Source organism: Nomascus leucogenys, chromosome 11, assembly GCF_006542625.1.
Source record: "Nomascus leucogenys isolate Asia chromosome 11, Asia_NLE_v1, whole genome shotgun sequence".
In the NCBI taxonomy this organism is placed as follows: domain Eukaryota; kingdom Metazoa; phylum Chordata; class Mammalia; order Primates; family Hylobatidae; genus Nomascus; species Nomascus leucogenys.
The window spans coordinates 117058967-117077166 of record NC_044391.1 but is presented as its reverse complement, the minus strand read 5'-3'; the positions used below and the strand labels follow the sequence as shown (position 1 = coordinate 117077166).

The window sequence follows — 18200 nt, the reverse complement described above, 5'->3', positions numbered from 1 at the left end:
CCTGTAGTCCCAGCTACTCAGGAGGCTGAGGTTGCAGTGAGCCGAGATCGCGCCATTGTGCTCCAGCCTGGTGACAGAGCAAGACTCTGTCTCAAAACAAAACAAAACAAAACAAAAAAACAGATCCCCAGGGGGTGGAATCTTTCACCTCTGTTCTCTGTCCCTTCTTTCTCATACCACATGGTATTCCTGTTGACTCTGTAGCATTTCCCGTGGCATTATTGAAATAATTGGGCCAAGCACAGTGGCTTATGCCTAAAATCCAAGCACCTTGGGAGGTGGAAGGATCCTTTGAGGCCAGGAATTTGAGACCAGCCTGGGCAATGCATTATAGAGAGACACTGTCCCTACAAAAAAATTGAAAAATTAACTGGGTATGGGGGTGTGCTCCTGTGGTCCTAGCTGCTCAGGAAGCTGAGGCAGGAGGATCTCTTGAGCCCAGGAGTTCAAGGTTACAGTGAGGTATGGATCGCACCACTGCATTCCAGCCTGGGCAACAGAGTGAGACCCTGTCTCTTAAAAAATAAAAAAAAATAGAAACAATTGGGATCTCGGGAGGACCTGTTATCATTAATACAGAATGTTTGGGTGAAAGGGAAATAAATCTTTTTCTGTGGCATTCAGAAACTTTTTGCTGAAAAATATTTAAGAATCCTTAGAGCTGGATGCGGTGGCTCACGCCTGTAATCCCAGCACAGGGATTACAGCAGAGATCGCGCCGCTGCACTCGAGCCTGGGCGACAGAGTGAGACTCTGTCTCACAAAAAAAAGCAAAAAAAAGAATCCTTAGAAAGTAAAAAGTGTGCTGGGAAGACAATATCAAGTTCTAGTCTGTATTATTTGAATTATGTCCATTTTCCTGTTAGTATGGATGCCAGAACCTCTCATTTTCACTGAAATTTTGAGGAATAGTGAAATAATGTGTGTGAATATAGTCTGGAGAAAGTTGTTGTGGAAGCAATATTGCATTCAGAGACAATTCATAATTTGGGGACTGTTGATTGCCATTATAACTTTTAGCTGCATACATTTGGAAAGTTTATATAGCATTTTAGAAGCTAACCTCTTAGATTAATAGAGGTTAATTTTGTTGGCATGCTGAAATCTGTGTTCTGTAGAATACAAGAGGAAACGAGCTAACGACAAATTTGTTGAGTGCCTACTTTTGTGAAACATTATGCTAATTACTTTGCGGATGCTACTTTGTTTAGTCCTCACAGTAAACTTGTAGGGCAGGTATTGTCGTTTTCTATTTTGTAGAAGATGAAAGCTTTAGAAACTTGCTGTGATTTCACAGCTATTAAATGATAGAGTTGGGATTTAGATCTAAATTTTCCAAGTCCTAACCCCATGTTCTTTCACTGATAACGTCACTACCAGATAGTCTTAAGACTTGAAAGCAATACTGTGGGGTTCCCTTGAGGTTAAAATGAAGGAGATGTGTTTTAGGAGAACATAGAAATATTTAGTCCTACTTTTATAAACCTCAGCTTCTAGAGACACTGTTCTTTGAGAATAACACAGTGTTTTAAAAAATACTACCTTTTCTAGCTGGAAACAACTCTAGAAAAAAAGATTTTGCTGCTTTGTTATAGCTGCACAACGTTAGGTTTCACTCCCTATACTTAGGAGAAACGGATTCAGCATAAACCCCAGCCAGGAAGGACAGCTGTATTTGTCTTCTACCTGGGAATATACACAGTATGTGGGAAAGATAAGATACTTAAAGTATCTTATTTTTTTTTTTTGAGATGAAGTCCGTTCTGTTGCCCAGGCTGGAGTGCAGTGGCGTGATCTCAGCTCACTGCAACCTCTGTGTCCCGGGTTCAAGCAATTCTCCTGCCTCAGCCTCCCGAGTAGCTGGGATTACAGGCGCCCACCACTGCGCCTGGCTGATTTTTGTATTTTTAGTAGTGACGGGGTTTCATCATGATGGTCAGGATGGTCTCGAACTCCTGACCTCGTGATCTGCCCGCCTCAGCCTCCCAAAGTGCTGGGATTACAGGTGTGAGCCACCACACCTGGCCAATATATCTTTTAAAATTTGGGTAAAATTCACATAACATAAGATTCATCATTTTAACCGTTTTCAAGTATATAAGTCAGTAGTTTATAGTCTAGTCATACTGTTGTACAACTATCACAACTATCTAATTCCAGAACATTTCATCACCACAAAAAGAAACCCCCTGTATTCATTAGCAGTCACTCCCTATTGCCCCTCCAGCTACCTCCTGGCAACCACTAATCTGCTTTCTGTCTCTACAGCTTTGCCTAGTCTGAACATCTAATGTAAATGAAATCATACAATATGTGGCCTTTTGTGTCCGACTTCCTTTGTTTGGCATAATGTTTTCAAGATCCATCCAAGTGGTAGCATGTATCAGTACTTTATTCCTTTTTATAGGTAAATAATATTCCATTGTATGGACATACCATTTGTTTATCCATTCATTGATGGACATTTGGGTTGTTTCTACTTTTTGGCTATTACGAGTAATGCAAGTGTAAACATTTTTTGTGTATAAGTTTTTTGTTTTTGTTTTTGTTTTGTTTTGTTTTTTTGAGGCAGAGTCTTTATCTATCTCCCAGACGAGCACAGTGGCACAATCTCAGCTCACTGCAACCTCCACCTCCTGGGTTCAAGTGATTCTTCTGCCTCAGCCTCCCAAGTAGCTGGGATTGCAGGCATGCACCACCCCACCTGGCTAAGTTTTGTATTTTTAGTAGAGATGGGGTTTTACCACGCTGGCCAGGCTGGTCTCAAACTCCCGACCTAAGGTGGTCTACCCACCTTGGCCTCCCAAGGTGCTGGGATTCCAGGCGTGAGTTACCGCGCCCGACATTGTTGTGTTTTTCTTAATACATGTTTTCAATGATCTTGGGTATATACCTAGTAGTATAATTTCTGGGTCATATGGTAATTCTATGTTTAACGTTTTGAAGAACTGTTTTCCAAAGCTGCACATTATTTTATATTCACAGTAGCAATGTATGATGGTTCTAACTTCTTCACATCCTTACCAAGACTGTTATTGCCTGTCTTTTTGCTCATAGACATCCTGGTTGACATGAAGTAGTATTTCCTTGTGTTTTTGAATAGTATCTAGGTCCTTGGTTCTATTTTTAAAAGTATTCCAAAGAAGAATAACACACACACATCTAAAAATGAATGTCTTGGCTGGGCGTGGTGGCTCAAGCCTGTAATTCCAGCACTTTAGGAGGCTGAAGCGGGTGGATCACTTGAGGCCAGGAGTTCAAGACCAGCCTGGCTGACATGGTGAAACCCTGTCTCTACTAAAAATACAAAAATTAGCCAGGTGTGGTGGTGCATGCCTGCAATCCCAGCTAGTTGGGAGGCTGAGGCATGAGAATCGCTTGAACCTGAGAGGTAGAGGTTGCAGTGAGCCGAGCTCACAACACTGCACTCCAGCCTGGGCGACAGAGCAAGACTTTGCCTCAAAAAAAAAAAAAAAAAAAAAAGAATGTTTCCATTTATATCATTAAGTATATCTCAAACTAAACTTATATAAGTGATTTTTTTTTTTTTGAGACAGGGTCTTGCTCTGTTGCCCAGGCTGGAGTGCAGTGGGGCAATCTCAGCTCACTGTAACCCCTGCCTCCCTGGCTCAAGCAGTCCTCCCACCTCAGCTTCCCAAGTAACTGGGACTACAGGCATATGTCACCACGCCCAGCTAATGTTTGTATTTTTTTGTAGAGACGGGGTTTCATCATGTTGCCCAGGCTGGTGTTGAACTCCTGGGCTCAAGCAATCTGCCAGGCTGGGCCTCCCAAAGTGCTGGGATTACAGGCATGAGCTACTGCACCCGGCCAAAACAAACAAACAAAAAAAGTGTTTTAATGTTAAAACCATTTTAAAAATCTACACTTATCTGAAAACAAAACAGTATCTTCCCAGTCTCTGGATTCAGCCCAATCATGATATGATCTTTTTAGAACTGAACATCACTACAGCCATACAGAAATAGGGAACAATTTCATGCCAAAAATTTTGACAATTTAAATAGACAATTTCCTAGAAAGAGACAAATTGCAAAAACTAACCAAGACAAAGGAGAAAATCTTAATAGACCTGTATCAAGTTAAAAAAGAAGAGAAAGGAATTAGTCATTAAAAATCTTCTCACAAAGGCAAGTCCAGGCCCAAAGTTAAAAAACTGGCTGGGTGTGGTGGTGCCTGCCTGTAGTCCCAGCTATTAGGGCAGCTGAGGTGAGAGAATTGCTTGAGCCCCAGAGTTGGAGGCTGCAGAGCTATGATCGTGCCGCTGCACTCTAGCCTTGGAGCCAGAGTGTCTTTACAAAAACCACAAAAACATTTTAGGAATAAATAATATGAATCTTACACAGAAATAAGGTAAAGAGAACACTTCACAACTTATTTTGTGAGGCCAGATATCAAAGCCAGACATAAACATCACAAGAAACAAACTATAATTAAAAATCCCAGGCCAGAGGCTGGGCGCGGTGGCTCACGCCTATAATCCCAGCACTTTGGGAGGCCGAGGTGGGCGGATCACCTGAGGTCGGGAGTTCGAGACCAGGCTGACCAACATGGAGAAACCCCGTCTCTACTAAAAATACAAAGTTAAAATTAGCCAGGTGTGGTGGTGTGCACCTGTAATCCCAGCTACCTGGGAGGCTGAGTCAGGAGAATTGCTTGAACCCAGGAGGCAGAGGTTGCGGTGAGCCGAGATTGCACCATTGCACTCCAGCCGGGGCGATAAGAGTGAAACTCCCTCTCAAAAAAATTGCCAGGCCAGGTACAATGGTTCACACCTGTAATCCCAGCAGTTTGGGAGGTTGAGCTGGGTGGATCACTTGAGTCCAGGAGTTTGAGACCAGCCTGGGCAACATGGCAAAACCCCATCTCTAAAAAAATAATAATTAAAAAAAAATAGCTTTGCACAGTAGCAGTAATAAAATAGCTTTTGCACAGACCACTGAGGTTTATCTGAGGCGCAGTTATTACTCCTTGAAAACTTTTCCCAATACCCCTCTGTGACAACTTGCAATATAGTCAGCATTGACAATTTTTGACAGTCTCTATGGAGATTGAATTTTAAAAAAATACAAAAAATTAGCTGGGTGTGGTGGCTCATGCCTATAACCTCAGCACTTTGGGAGGCCAAGGTGGAATGATTGCTTGAGGCCAGGAGTTTGAGACCAGCCTAGGCACGTAGTGAGACCTTGTCTCTACAAGAATAAAAAATTAGCTGGGTGTTGAGTAGTACATGCCTGTAGTCCCAGCTTCCAGCTACTCGGGAGGCTGAGGTGGGAGGATCACTTGATTTGGGGAGTTGGAGGTTGCAGTGAGCTGAAATGGTGCCAGTGCACTCCAGCCTGGGCAACAGAGCTGGACCCTCTCAAAAAAAAAAAAAAAAAAAAAAAAGAAAAATCCAGATTGGAAAAGAATAAGCAAAACTATCTTTTTTCACAGATGACATGATATTATATGTAGAAAATGCTAAGGAATCTATGAAACAACAACTGATACTAGAACTGATAATTAACTTTAGCAAAGTCATAGGACATAAGATCAATATACCGAAAATTTCAATTACACAAACACAAATACAAATCAATTGCACTGTTACATAATATCAAGGAACAATCCAAAAATAAAATTCAGAAAACAATTTCATTCACAACAGCATCAAGTAGAATAAAATATTTAGGAATAACAAAAACTGTCTTTTTTTTTGAGATGGAATCTTGCCCTGTCGCCTAGGTTGGAGTGCAATGGCATGATCTCGGCTCACTGCAACCTCTGCCTCCCAGGTTCAAGCGATTCTCCTGCCTCAGCCTTCTGAGTAGCTGAGATTACAGGTGCACGCCACCACACCTGGCTAATTTTCTGTATCTTTAGTAGAGACGGGGTTTCACCATGTTAGCCAGGATTGTCTCGATCCCCTGACTTCGTGATCCACCCACCTCGGCCTCCCAAAGTGCTGGGATTACAGGCGGGAATAACGAAATCTCTTAAATGAAGCCATCTGTAATAGGGAAATCAATCGCCTTTCTCTCATCTTTTTTTTGCTTTTTTTTTTTTTTTTTTTTTAGCATTACAGTGTATGCCATTGAGTTGAACTTTCATTTCCTTCACTTTCCATTTCTTAAGGGCTTACGGCAACCAGCTCCTTTTTCTGATGAAATTGAAGTTGACTTTAGTAAGCCCTATGTCAGGGTAACTATGGAAGAAGCCAGCAGAGGAACTCCTTGTAAGTAAATACCTTCTTAATTTGTTGTCTGACTATTGTTTTTAGCATTCCATTGTCTTTATCAAATACACACCTGCTCTGTATATACTTCCCTCTGTTTACTTGCAAAGGCCAGCGGCGAAGGGGTTCTTCCCACCTGCCTTGATGTTCTATTTAGAAGGGTAACTGCACTCCATAAACTTTCACTTTTTCCTTATTATTATGCACCTGTTTCCTGGGCTGTTGTTGCAGCTATGAGATACAGTAAAACAGAAGCAATACGATATTATATTAGCCTGAGCTGAGTTATGAACTTATCTATTTCTATAACGTCCAAATCATATGTCAAGGTGTCACATTCTTCATAGCCTTCAGAATTCCCCACACCTCTCTACGTTCTGTCAGCTGGCTGTGATGCTGCCGATTGATAGAGGACAAAAATATCCCAAGTTGGGAGATGCTCATCACTTAATTTTATTTTTACTGATATTATAATTTTCCAGGTTTAAAAAAATATTTTCAAGGCCCTTGCTCTTTATTTGTATGCTTAATTTACATCATTAATTAGCAGTTTTTGACACATAAATTACTAATATATATTCGAGATGCTTTTCTTATGTGGGGCAATTGGTTTTAGAGATCACTATAAAAGAAACTTCCAAGAGCATTTGTTATGAATACAAAGTCCTATAGGCAAATATTCTTTCTTCTCTGTAGATTCCCTAATTCTCCCTTTTTTTCCAATCCTTTTTCACTTCTTCTGATTACTGTACTAAGTGTTCTGTCTACCCTGTAGACATAGGGCTGAACTAAGACTCAGACAGACACCAGGGAATAAGAGGGGGTTATAGCCACAAATCTGTGCATTTGCAGCATATACAGTATATTTGTGGCTACTTAATTGTGTTGGTATGTTTGGTCTCTGTTGTAACTGAAGAACAGTGAAATACAAATAGAAGTGGGCCAGGAGCAGTGGCTCACACCTGTAATCCTGGCACTTTGGGACACCAAGGCGGGCAGATCATCACTTGATGTCAGGAGTTCGAGACCAGCCTGGTTAACATGGTGAAACCCCATCTCTACTAAAACTACAAAAGTTAGCTGGGCGTGATGGCGGGCACCTGTAGTCCCAGCTACTCGGGAGGCTAAGGCATGAGAATTACGTGAACCTGGGAGGCAGAGATTGCAGTGAGCTGAGATCATGCCACTGCACTCCAGCCTGGGTGACAGAGCGAGACCCTGTCTCAAAACAAACAAAGAAAAAACAAATAGAAGCGATGTACAGTATCATACCAGGAAATTTTTTTTTTCTTTTGAGGCAGAGTCTCACTCTGTTGCCCAGGCTGGCGTGCAGTGGCACAGTCTTGGCTCATTGCAACCTCCTCCTCCCGGGTTCAAGCGATTCTTCTGCCTCAGCCTCCCAAGTAGCTGGGATTACAGGTATGCACCACCACGCCTGGCTAATTTTTGTATTCTTAGTAGAGATGGGGTTTCACCATGTTGGCCAGGCTGGTCTTGAACTCCTGACCTTGTGATCCACCCGCCTCAGCCTCCCAAAGTGCTGGGATTACAGGTGTGAGCCACCGCACCCGGCCAATACTGGGAATTTTAACACCTACCCTTTGGCCTTATCTTGGGTGTATGTATTGTGGGTTTTGGGTCCTCAACAAAAAAGAGGCTAATTCCAGAGACTCCTTTCCTTTAGAAAAAATGTTTAGATATAGTTCATATTGATCACAACCCTCTGATTCATGATAAGATTTTTGAGTTTGGCTTCCCTTATTTGGGTAATAGGTAGGCTCCTGGAGGCAGGGTAAAATGACAGGGAAAACCAGAGACTGTATGGATCAGTGTAATGGTAGCCAGGTCTAACTTCAAAACGCCAGAAGATAGTTGAGGGTTCACATTCAGATGTGATAGTAGAGGCTGTTGAAGGCAAGAACTTTTTATGTACTCTCTAATGACACACATCTACAATCAGCTGTTCATTTAGATTTGATCTGATGGGTTGCATTACCCAGTCTGTTGCTAATTTGTCTATATATCATTTGTGGTACATAAAATTTGAAAATATGTGTACTGTTTCCAAGATGGTCTTTTGTTTTGTTTTGTTTTTGAGACAGAATCTCGCTTGTCAACCAGGCTGGAGTGCGGTGGCGTGATCTCAGCTCACTGCAACGTTTCCCTTCTGGGTTCAAGCAGTTCTCAAATCTCAGCCTCCCAAGGAGCTGGGATTACAGGAGTGAGCCACCGTGCCGGGCCTGTTTCCAAGTTTGAAAGCTTATAATTAACAAGTCCTGACTAGTATAATTGTTTTTAATTTTAGAATTATACGATTTCACAAATAAGTCATTGTCAAGATTATCTACTTTATAGTTTCTTCATTATGTACATAAAGCAATTAAGGTCCAGTAACTAAGAAGTGAAGGCTCCTCTACAGTAAAACATAATTAGTGGGATAGAATTGCAGCTCAAACCTCACCCGGGAATGGTGCTACTCATTGTAAGCATTAGAATAGAAGGGCCTTCAGCAAAATAATTGTATTTTTGGTGGAACAGACAGCCGCAAATTAGCCTATAAATTTGCCAGCTTAATTTGAACTCTGGTTTTTCTCCTAGATCTCATTTTGTCTGACTGTTTTATGTTAAATCACCAAGTAGGTAACTGCATTCATGCCAGTGCAGGACAAGGAATAAGGCAATAAAGAATGCACATGCTCTAGTGAAGTCCCAACACCCCCCTCCTGCTCCCCAGGTTTTTACGAGGGAGGTTGTATAATCTAGGAGAAGATTCTCTACTTAGAGAAAAACAAATGATTTGAGAGACAAGAAGGTCAGCTCTGGGAATCTTTTGGAAGATGAAAAAAATCAGCAATATGTTTAACTCAGAGAAAGGAAGGAAAAGGGAGAGTGTGAAGGGCAATGGAAATCTGTTAGCAACAGAATGTTTCGGTGGTAGGTATTTGGGAGAATAAATATATCAAAAGAGATCATTAATTGAAACCCAGGTTTCTTCTGCCTAAAGGAGGACATATGGTTACTTAATCACCAGTGGTGCAGCATATAATTCATAATCCATATAAACCGTATAATTTATCATCCAAATCAGGACAGTTTTGAGCATGAAAGGGAGTTGCTGTTAATAATATACAGAGGTTGAGTGTGGTGGCTCATGCCTGTAATCCCAGCACTTTGGGAGGCCAGGGCAGAAGGATTGCTTGAGGCTAGGAATTCAAGACCAGCCTGGGCAATACAGTGAGATCCCATCTCTACAAAAATTTTAATAATTAGCCAGGTGTGGTGGTGTGCATCTATAGTTCCAGCTACTCAGGAGGCTGAGGTGAGAGGATTGTTTGAGCCCAGGAGGTCTAGACCACAGCAAGCCATGATTGCACCACTGCACTTCAGCCTGGGTGACAGAGATCCTAGCTTGAAAAAAAAAAAAAAAAAAAAAAAAAATATATATATGCCAGGTACGGTGGCTCACACCTGTAATCCCAGCACTTTTGGAGGCTGAGGTGGGGTGGATCACAAGGTCAGGAGATCGAGACCATCCTGGCTAATATGGTGAAACCCTGTCCCTACTAAAAATACAAAAAATTAGCCAGGCATGGTGGCACACGCCTGTAATCCCAGCTATTCAGGAGGCTGAGACAGGAGAATCACTTGAGCCTGGGAGGCGGAGGTTGCAATGAGCCTAGGTCACGCCACTGCACGCTAGCCTGGGCGACAGAGTGAGAGTCTGTCTCAAAAAAAAAAAAAAAATCTATATAACATATATACATATATAATATATACATAATATATAAATGATATTAAATATGTATTATATAGTACATGATATAATATAAACATTAAAATTATATTAAAAGTATATAATTTATATAAATATAATTATGTATACTATAATGTACATTAAATCAGGGGTGTGGTTATCCTGGCCCATAGCCACTTGGTAAAAGAATGGCTAACGCTAGCTTTCTTCCCAGACTAGTTCAACAGTGACCCCTTCTGGCCGTTTGGTTAATATGTCAGCCTGGGTGTGCCAAAGACAGGATGGAATGGTGGCCAGTTGAGATGCTGGTAGGCTGGGGAAGCACTGGGGAGAGCAAGAGGCGCATCTGGGATTGGTCTGAGAAAAGGTTCAGTGATCTACTTGGCCTAACATAGGATGATTAGCTGTGCTGCAAGCAGCCACTTGATCAACAGCATTCTGTGCTGTTGCCACCATCCTGGCAATGTGTTTCTTGGGCAAAATTTCCCTGCTGTATGCCGTCTAGTAGCAAAGAAACAACAAAATAGTCTTAATTTGTATATTCTAATCCCTTGCGTTTCAGGATCAAATAGTGTGAGATCGTAGCCCCTCTGGACTTTTTTAGGGAAAATGGAAGTATGTTAGTTACTTCATGGACATGACTTCTGGGATACTTCAATTTTTTTTTTTTTTTTTTTTTGAGACAGAGTCTTGCTCTGTTGCCCAGGCTGGAGTGCAATGGCGCGATCTCAGCTCACTGCAACCTCCGTCTCCTGGGTTCAAGAGATTCTCCCGCCTCAGCCTCCCGAGTAGCTGGGATTACAGGCACCCACCACCACGCCCAGCTAATTTTTGTATTTTTAGTAGACACAGGGTTTCACCATGTTGGCCAGGCTGGCCTCAACTGCTGACCTCAGGTGATCCGCCTGCCTTGGCCTCCCAAAGTGCTGGAATTACAGGCGTGAGCCACCGTGCCTGGCCCAAAAATCTTTTTAATGTATTATTTTTTAATAGGCATAGAGCCAATGCAGTGACTTCTGGGATATAGAAGGGAGATTATATGCTCAGATTTTGTTTTATTTTGCTTTGTCTTATTAAAAATTATCTTTTAAAAAATATTTATTTTTCTTCTTTTTTTTAGTTGACACATGCTGGCAGTAAAAAATAATTTTAATAGAGATAGGGTTTCACTGTGTTGCCCAGGCTGGTCTCAGACTCCTGGGCTCAAGCAGTCCCCCTGCCCTGGTCTCCCAAGGTGCTGGAATTACAGGTGTGAGCTACTGTACCCGGCTTGCTTTCTCTCATAGGTGAGAAAACTGAGGCATAAGGAAGTGAAGGTTACAGAGGAAGAAAGCTGGTTGGAAAGCTCGAGCTATGACCTTTCTGACTCTTAAATCCGTTAAATTAATTCTTAGTTTTCCATTGGATTGGTATATTTAATTTAAAATTTTTATTTCCTGTATTATAAAACTAGCCTGGGCCGGGCATGGTGGCTTATGCCCGTAATCCCAGCACTTTGGGAGGCCAAGGCAGGCAGATCACTTGAGGTCAGGAAATTGAGACCAGCCTGGCCAACACGGGATATGAATATAAAAATACAAAAATTATCCCGGCTTGGTGGCTTTCGCCTGTAATCCCAGTGACTTGGGAGGCTGAGGCAGGATAATCACTTGAACCCGGGAGGCAGAGGTTGCAGTGAGCCTAGATCATGTCACTGCACTCCAGCCTGGGTGACAGAGCAAGACTCCATCTCAAATAAATAAATAAATAAATAAATAAATAAAAATACAACTAGCTTGGGCAACATGTGAAACCCCATCTGTACAAAAAATACAAAAATCAGCTGGGCGTGGTGGTGTGCACTGTAGTCCCAGCTTCTTGGGAGGCTGAGGCGGGAGGATCATTTGAGCCTGGGAGGTGGAGGTTTCAGTGAGCTGAGACCATGCCACTGCACTCCAGCCAGGGCGACAGAGCCAAACCCTGTCTCAAAAAATCAAATCAAATGAAATCAATACATTCCCACAGTTTAATATGCATAAAATACAAAAAGGGCATAAAGTAAAATGTCTCCCTCTCAAGACCTGTCTCACAGCCACCTGGTATCCCTATAACAGGCCACCAATATTACCCATTTCTGTGAATATCTGAGTAAATCGTTTATATATCTTTCCACCTTTTAGTGGGTGTATTATGCTATATTCAGTCTTTCATTTAAATTTAGATCATTTCCTGACTATTGCTATTATAAACAGTACTGCATGAATAACATCTACATTTACTGTGAGATAATTCCCAGAATTAGAATAGCTGGGCCAAGCTATAAGCATTTGTCGTTTGTCTTTTGATAGTTACTACCTAGTTGCCCTTCTTGAAAGTTGCTGATACTCCTTTCAGCAGTGTATGATTTCTTGGTTTAAAATCTACTTATTTATGAATAAAGCTTTTTGAAAACAAAAATTCATAAACCTCCTGAGAACCACTTTCCTTCTCCTTGATTCATTGCCCTGAAGACAGGAAGGAGATGTATCTGGTCCTCAGCCTCAGCATAGTGTATCTGATCCTCAACCTCGGCATAGTGTATCTGATCCTCAACCTCGGCATAGTGTATCTGATCCTCAACCTCAGCATAGTGTATCTGATTCACTCGTAGTGTATCTGATCCTCAGCCTCGGCATAGTGTATCTGATCCCCTCCATAGACCTCAGGCATAGTGTATCTGATCCTCATGTGTATCTGATCCTCAGCCTCGGCATAGTGTATCTGATCCTCAGCCTCAGCATAGTGTATCTGATCCTCAGCCTCGGCATAGTGTATCTGATCCTCAACCTCGGCATAGTGTATCTGATCCTCAGCCTCGGCATAGTGTATCTGATCCTCAGCCTCAGGCATAGTGTATCTGATCCTCAGCCTCGGCATAGTGTATCTGATCCTCAACCTCAGGCATAGTGTATCTGATCCTCAGCCTCGGCATAGTGTATCTGATCCTCAGCCTCGCATAGTGTATCTGATCCTCAGCCTCGGCATAGTGTATCTGATCCTCAACCTCGGCATAGTGGTATGTATCTGATCCCTGCAAGACCTCAGGCATAGTGTATCTGATCCTCAACCTCGGCATAGTGTATCTGATCCTCAACCTCGGCATAGTGTATCTGATCCTCAGCCTCGGCATAGTGTATCTGATGACACTTTGACGTATCTTTTCCAAATGATGTAAATGCCCCTGTCATTTTCTGCTGCAGTAAAATAGCTCTTCCTTTATTCACATAAAGGGAATAAGTTACATGGACCCCTTAGATTTATTATTTAAAGCATGATGAACCGTTATGCTGATTTTGTTTTTAGTGTTTATTTGGCTGTGGAATTAGTCTTGTTCCCCAGGAAATCGTTTCCGGGCTTCTCAGTTGACAGTTCTCTGTTATTTGTTGTGCCTGACAAGTTTGGTACAACCAGGCTAATAGACGCAGTTAGTGCAGATTGATGATGTCAAAAATCTCTTTATAGGCTGAGTATGGTGGCTCATACCTGGAATCCCAGCATTTTGGGAGGTCAAGGTGGAATTGCTTGAGTCCAGGAGTTTGAGACCAGCCTGGGCAACTTGGTGTCTACAAAAAATAAAAAAAAAAATTAGCCGGGCGTGGTTGTGTGCATCTGTGGCCCCATCTACTTGCGAGGCTGAGATGGGAGGATCACTTGAGCCCAGGAGATCAAGGCTACTGTGAGCTGTGATCACATCACTGCACTCCAGCCTGGGTGCCAGAGTGAGACCCTGTCTCAAAAAAAATGAAAAAGTCCTTATAGTCAAGTTATTTTTCATAACCCAACCTACCCCCAAAATCAGGGTGAATACCCAGAAAACACCTAAAGAAAGGAGTATGCAGTTGGGCCGGGCGCGTTGGCTCACGCCTGTAATCCCAGCACTTTGGGAGGCCGAGGCGGTGGATCGAGGTCAGGAGATCGAGACCATCCTGTCTAACACTGTGAAACCCGGTCTCTACTAAGAAAAAATACAAAAAATTAGCTGGGCGTGGTGGCGGGCACCTGTAGTTCCAGCTACTCAGGAGGCTGAGGCAGGAGAATTGCTTGAATCCAGGAGGCGGAGGTTGTAGTGAGCCGAAATCGCGCCACTGCACTCCAGCCTGGGCGACAGAGTGAGACTCTGTCTCAAGAAAAAAATAAAAAAAAAAAAAGAAAGGAGTATGCAGTCATGGAACTGTCACACAGGGCCATTTCCATTTGCCAAGTACAAGATATTGAATCAGTGTATTTTTGTGGCTTGGCGCGGTGGCTCACACCTGTAATTCCAGCATTTTGGGAGGCTGAGGCTGGCGGATCATTTGAGACCAGGAGTTCGAGACCAGCCTGGCCAACAAGAAAAAACCCCGTCTCTACTAAAAACAAAAATTAGCCAGGCGTGATTACATGCACCTGTAATCCCAGCTGCTTGGGAGGCTGAGGCAGGAGAATCACTTGAACCCAGGAAGCGGAAGTTGCAGTGAGCCGAGATCACGCCACTGCACTCCAGCCTGGGCAACAGAGTGAGACTTGGTCTCAAAAATAAAAATAAAAATAAAAATAAAAAGTATTTTTGATCAACTCTTTCATTTGGATCTAGGTGAGCGACCTGTGAGAGTTTATGCCGATGGAATATTTGACTTATTTCACTCTGGTCACGCCCGAGCTCTGATGCAAGCAAAGAACCTTTTCCCTAATACGTACCTCATTGTGGGAGGTAAGAAAACATTTGATGACTTCAGGTGCTATGCAAAAAAAGATGTCAGTAGAACCTGTCTTTCTCTTCTGTCTTTATAACCTGAGTACACTGGCTCTTGTTTCCGTTTTTAAATGAAGGATGTAGTACAGCCTCTCTAAAACACATGAAGTATATGGAGTACCAGCAAACTAAACCTGGAGAGAGGAGCTTCAAGCTCATTGACTGTGATGTCTGACATTTATCTCACTGTTTTTAGCTGAGTTTCTGCGGTCACAGGAGCAACAATGGCTTCTGTTGTCCACTTTAAAAACATTTGCTTTAGATTTCAGTTTATCATTTTGAATCAACTGGAGTACAAAAGTCTGCCAAGGAAATGTTAGGTGGTCCAGTCCAGTGTGAATAAAACAGGAAAACATGTTTAAGGACTTAATTGATGCAGACATGCACAGCAGGTTTATTTCAGAGTCAAAGATCTTGGTCACCTGTTGTACCGTCCCTTCTCCAAAGTATGAACATACTCTTTAGTGAGTGTTGCTCCTGAAGGTATACACTGCATTAGGAAAAGCGTTGTTACCCAGGTTCAACTACCTTTAGAAGACTTTCCTCCAGTTGGGGAAGATGGTTGCAGTCCTAAGCAGTGGGAGAAGATGGGAGAGGTCGGTGGCTGAGGAGTTGCTAAGCAAAGAGGACTCCGACCCACAATTTATGATGTGGTGAACTCAGTTTGCAGTGATGAGCTCACACACAACTTCAAAGGCTTCACGGTGATGAACGAGAATGAGCGCTATGACGCAGTCCAGCACTGCCGCTACGTGGATGAGGTGGTGAGGAATGCGCCCTGGACGCTGACACCTGAATTCCTGGCCGAACACCGGGTAAGAAACCGGACACATATTCCCATTCGTTGTTCCAGAATCCCCTCAACTCTCAAGGCTGCTGGCACGTAGGCTGGTTTTCCACTAGCCCTGTTTTACTTCTACCTCTTATGTAAGTTTCGTAGGAGATGACAGTGATATCACTAGTGATAATAGTCATCCCTGACGTTTATATGGGGCTGGATGGTTTGCAAGCAGTTTTACATCCATTCTGTTCCATTTTCTGTCCACAACAATCCCGTGGTGTGTTTGTCATTTCCACTCTACATATGAGTAACAAGGCCTAGAGAAACCAAATAACCTGCTCCAAGTTCCACCATTGGCAGGGCTGGGAACTGAACTCGCCACAAGTTCCACCATTGGCAGGGCTGGGAACTGAACTTGCTGCAAGTTCCACCATTGGCAGGGCTGGGAACTGAACTCGCCACAAGTTCCACCATTGGCAGGGCTGGGAACTGAACTCGCCACAAGTCAAGTTACACCATTGGCAGGGCTGGGAACTGAACTCGCCACAAGTTACACCATTGGCAGGGCTGGGAACTGAACTTGCTGCAAGTTACACCATTGGCAGGGCTGGGAACTGAACTCACCACAAGTTACACCATTGGCAATGCTGGGAACTGAACTCGCCACAAGTTACACCGTTGGCAGGGCTGGGAACTGAACTCGCCACAAGTTACACCATTGGCAGGGCTGAGAACTGAACTCGCCACAAGTTAGTTACACCATTGGCAGGGCTGGGAACTGAACTCGCCACAAGTTAGTTACACCATTGGCACGGCTGGGAACTGAACTCGCCACAAGTTACACCGTTGGCAGGGCTGGGAACTGAACTCGCCACAAGTTACACCATTGGCAGGGCTGGGAACTGAACTTGCTGCAAGTTACACCATTGGCAGGGCTGGGAACTGAACTCACCAGTTACGCGACCTTCCCCCCACACCATAGGCACGTCTACCCTTAGAACATGCCAGTCTCCTGAGAATATCCATAGCCCCAGGTGAACTCTGAAGACGGTCACATTACCAGGAAATAAGATGGATTAACATAGCCTTTTCTTGGCTTAAGTTTCGTTTTAGGGCTTTGATCTTAGGCTAGAAATTGGGTGGAATCAGAAATCAAGGATATTTCTCACTGTTTCTTAGTAAGTTATTATCAACCCCTTACGTCCTTTTACTTCTCCCACATTAAAGTAACAGATTTCAGCCAGGTGCAGTGGCTCATGCTTGTAATCTCAGCACTTTGGGAGGCCAAGGTGGGAGGATCGCTTGAGCCCAGGAGTTCAAGTCCAGCCTGGGCAACATACCGAGACCCTGTCTCTACTTAAAAAAAAAAAAGCCACAGGTTTCCTGCAAAAGGTGGGTATAAAAGATGAGAAGGATTGATTAGGCCAGGTTAGAGGTCCCCAAGCCTGAGGAAACAGCAGGCATGTTGTCAGTTCTCTACAGGGGCGCGTGGAATGTTGTAGGTAAATTGTTCAGTGAGGCAGAAGGAATAAAGGCAGCCAAAGTGCTTCTAAAGCAATATGTGGGTAGGCCTGAAGAGGGGATATTTATTAAAACGATTGAGGATTAGGACAGACCTTTTATAATTCTCTGGCTTTTCTACATCAACACTTAGCAGCCAGTGGCACCAAAGGTGGTAAGCAAGTTTATTCTCAGCATCACAGCCCACAGGCCCAGACAGAAGTATGAAGTTAGAGAATTTCTAACTCCCCTTTTCTCTTTGTTAACAATATATACTCAACCTTGAGTTTTGCTTGTCCCATTCTTTCTTTTTTTTGAGACAGAGTTTCGCTCTGTTGCCGGGGCTGGAGTGCAATGGCGTGATCTTGGATCACCGCAACCTCCGCCTCCCAGGTTCAAGTGATTCTCCTGCCTCAGCTTCCCGAGTAGCTGGGATTACAGGTGCGTGCCACCATGCCCGGCTAATTTCTTGTATTTTTAGTAGAGACAGGGTTTCGCCATTTTGGCCAGCCTGGTCTTGAACTCCTGACCTCAGGTGATCCGCCCGGCCTCCTATTCTTTACTTTGCTGCCTATGGATCCCTGACAAGTTGTTCATGAGTAATTGAGATGCTGGCTGAGAGTCTCTGACATAGTCCCAATGAACATGCTTCACACTCCTGTGGTCTCTGGGGGATGGTATAGTGATCTTAGTAATTATCAGCAAAAGGCTGGTGGCCCATTCGGGAAGGAGTAAGTGAAGTTTAGCACATCTCCAAACAACATTATTGATCCCCAGTATCATTCTTTTTGCCCTTGCAAAGGATATTCATAGTAGTAAAATCGCTGGGCACAGTGGCTCACGCCTGTAATCCCAGCACTTTCGGAGGCCGAGTCAGGTGGATCACTTGAGGTCAGGAGTTCGTGACCAGCCTGGCCAACATGGTGAAACCCTGTCTTTACTAAAAATGCAAAGATTAGCCAGGTGGGGTGACATGCGCCTGTAGTCCCAGCTACTCGGGAGGCTGAGGCAGGAGAATCGCTTGAATCCAGGAGGCAGAGGTTGCAGTGAGCCGAGACTGTGCCACTGCACTCCAGCCTGGGCAACAGAGCGAGACTCAGTCTCAAAAAAAAAAAAAAAAAAAAGGTAGCAAAATGATAGACCCTGAGGATAAAACTTCTTTTATGGCTTTGGGTTT

The 18200-nt window shown here is 43.4% G+C and overlaps 1 protein-coding gene across 3 annotated transcripts in view; it reads left to right on the top strand.

The window, feature by feature from the left end:
* PCYT1A (phosphate cytidylyltransferase 1, choline, alpha) overlaps positions 1 to 18200 on the top strand; it is a 49496-nt gene that overhangs the window by 22127 nt on the left and 9169 nt on the right. For all 3 annotated transcript variants that reach the window (XR_004032372.1, XM_003280108.4, XM_030823011.1), the window contains exons 3-5: positions 6139 to 6238; positions 14584 to 14700; positions 15406 to 15557. Coding sequence is in view for 2 of the 3 variants with exons in the window: in XM_003280108.4 (XP_003280156.2) it covers positions 6139 to 6238; positions 14584 to 14700; positions 15406 to 15557 (369 nt within the window). In the remaining variant the exon portion in view is untranslated. The remainder of the gene's footprint in view (positions 1 to 6138; positions 6239 to 14583; positions 14701 to 15405; positions 15558 to 18200) is intronic.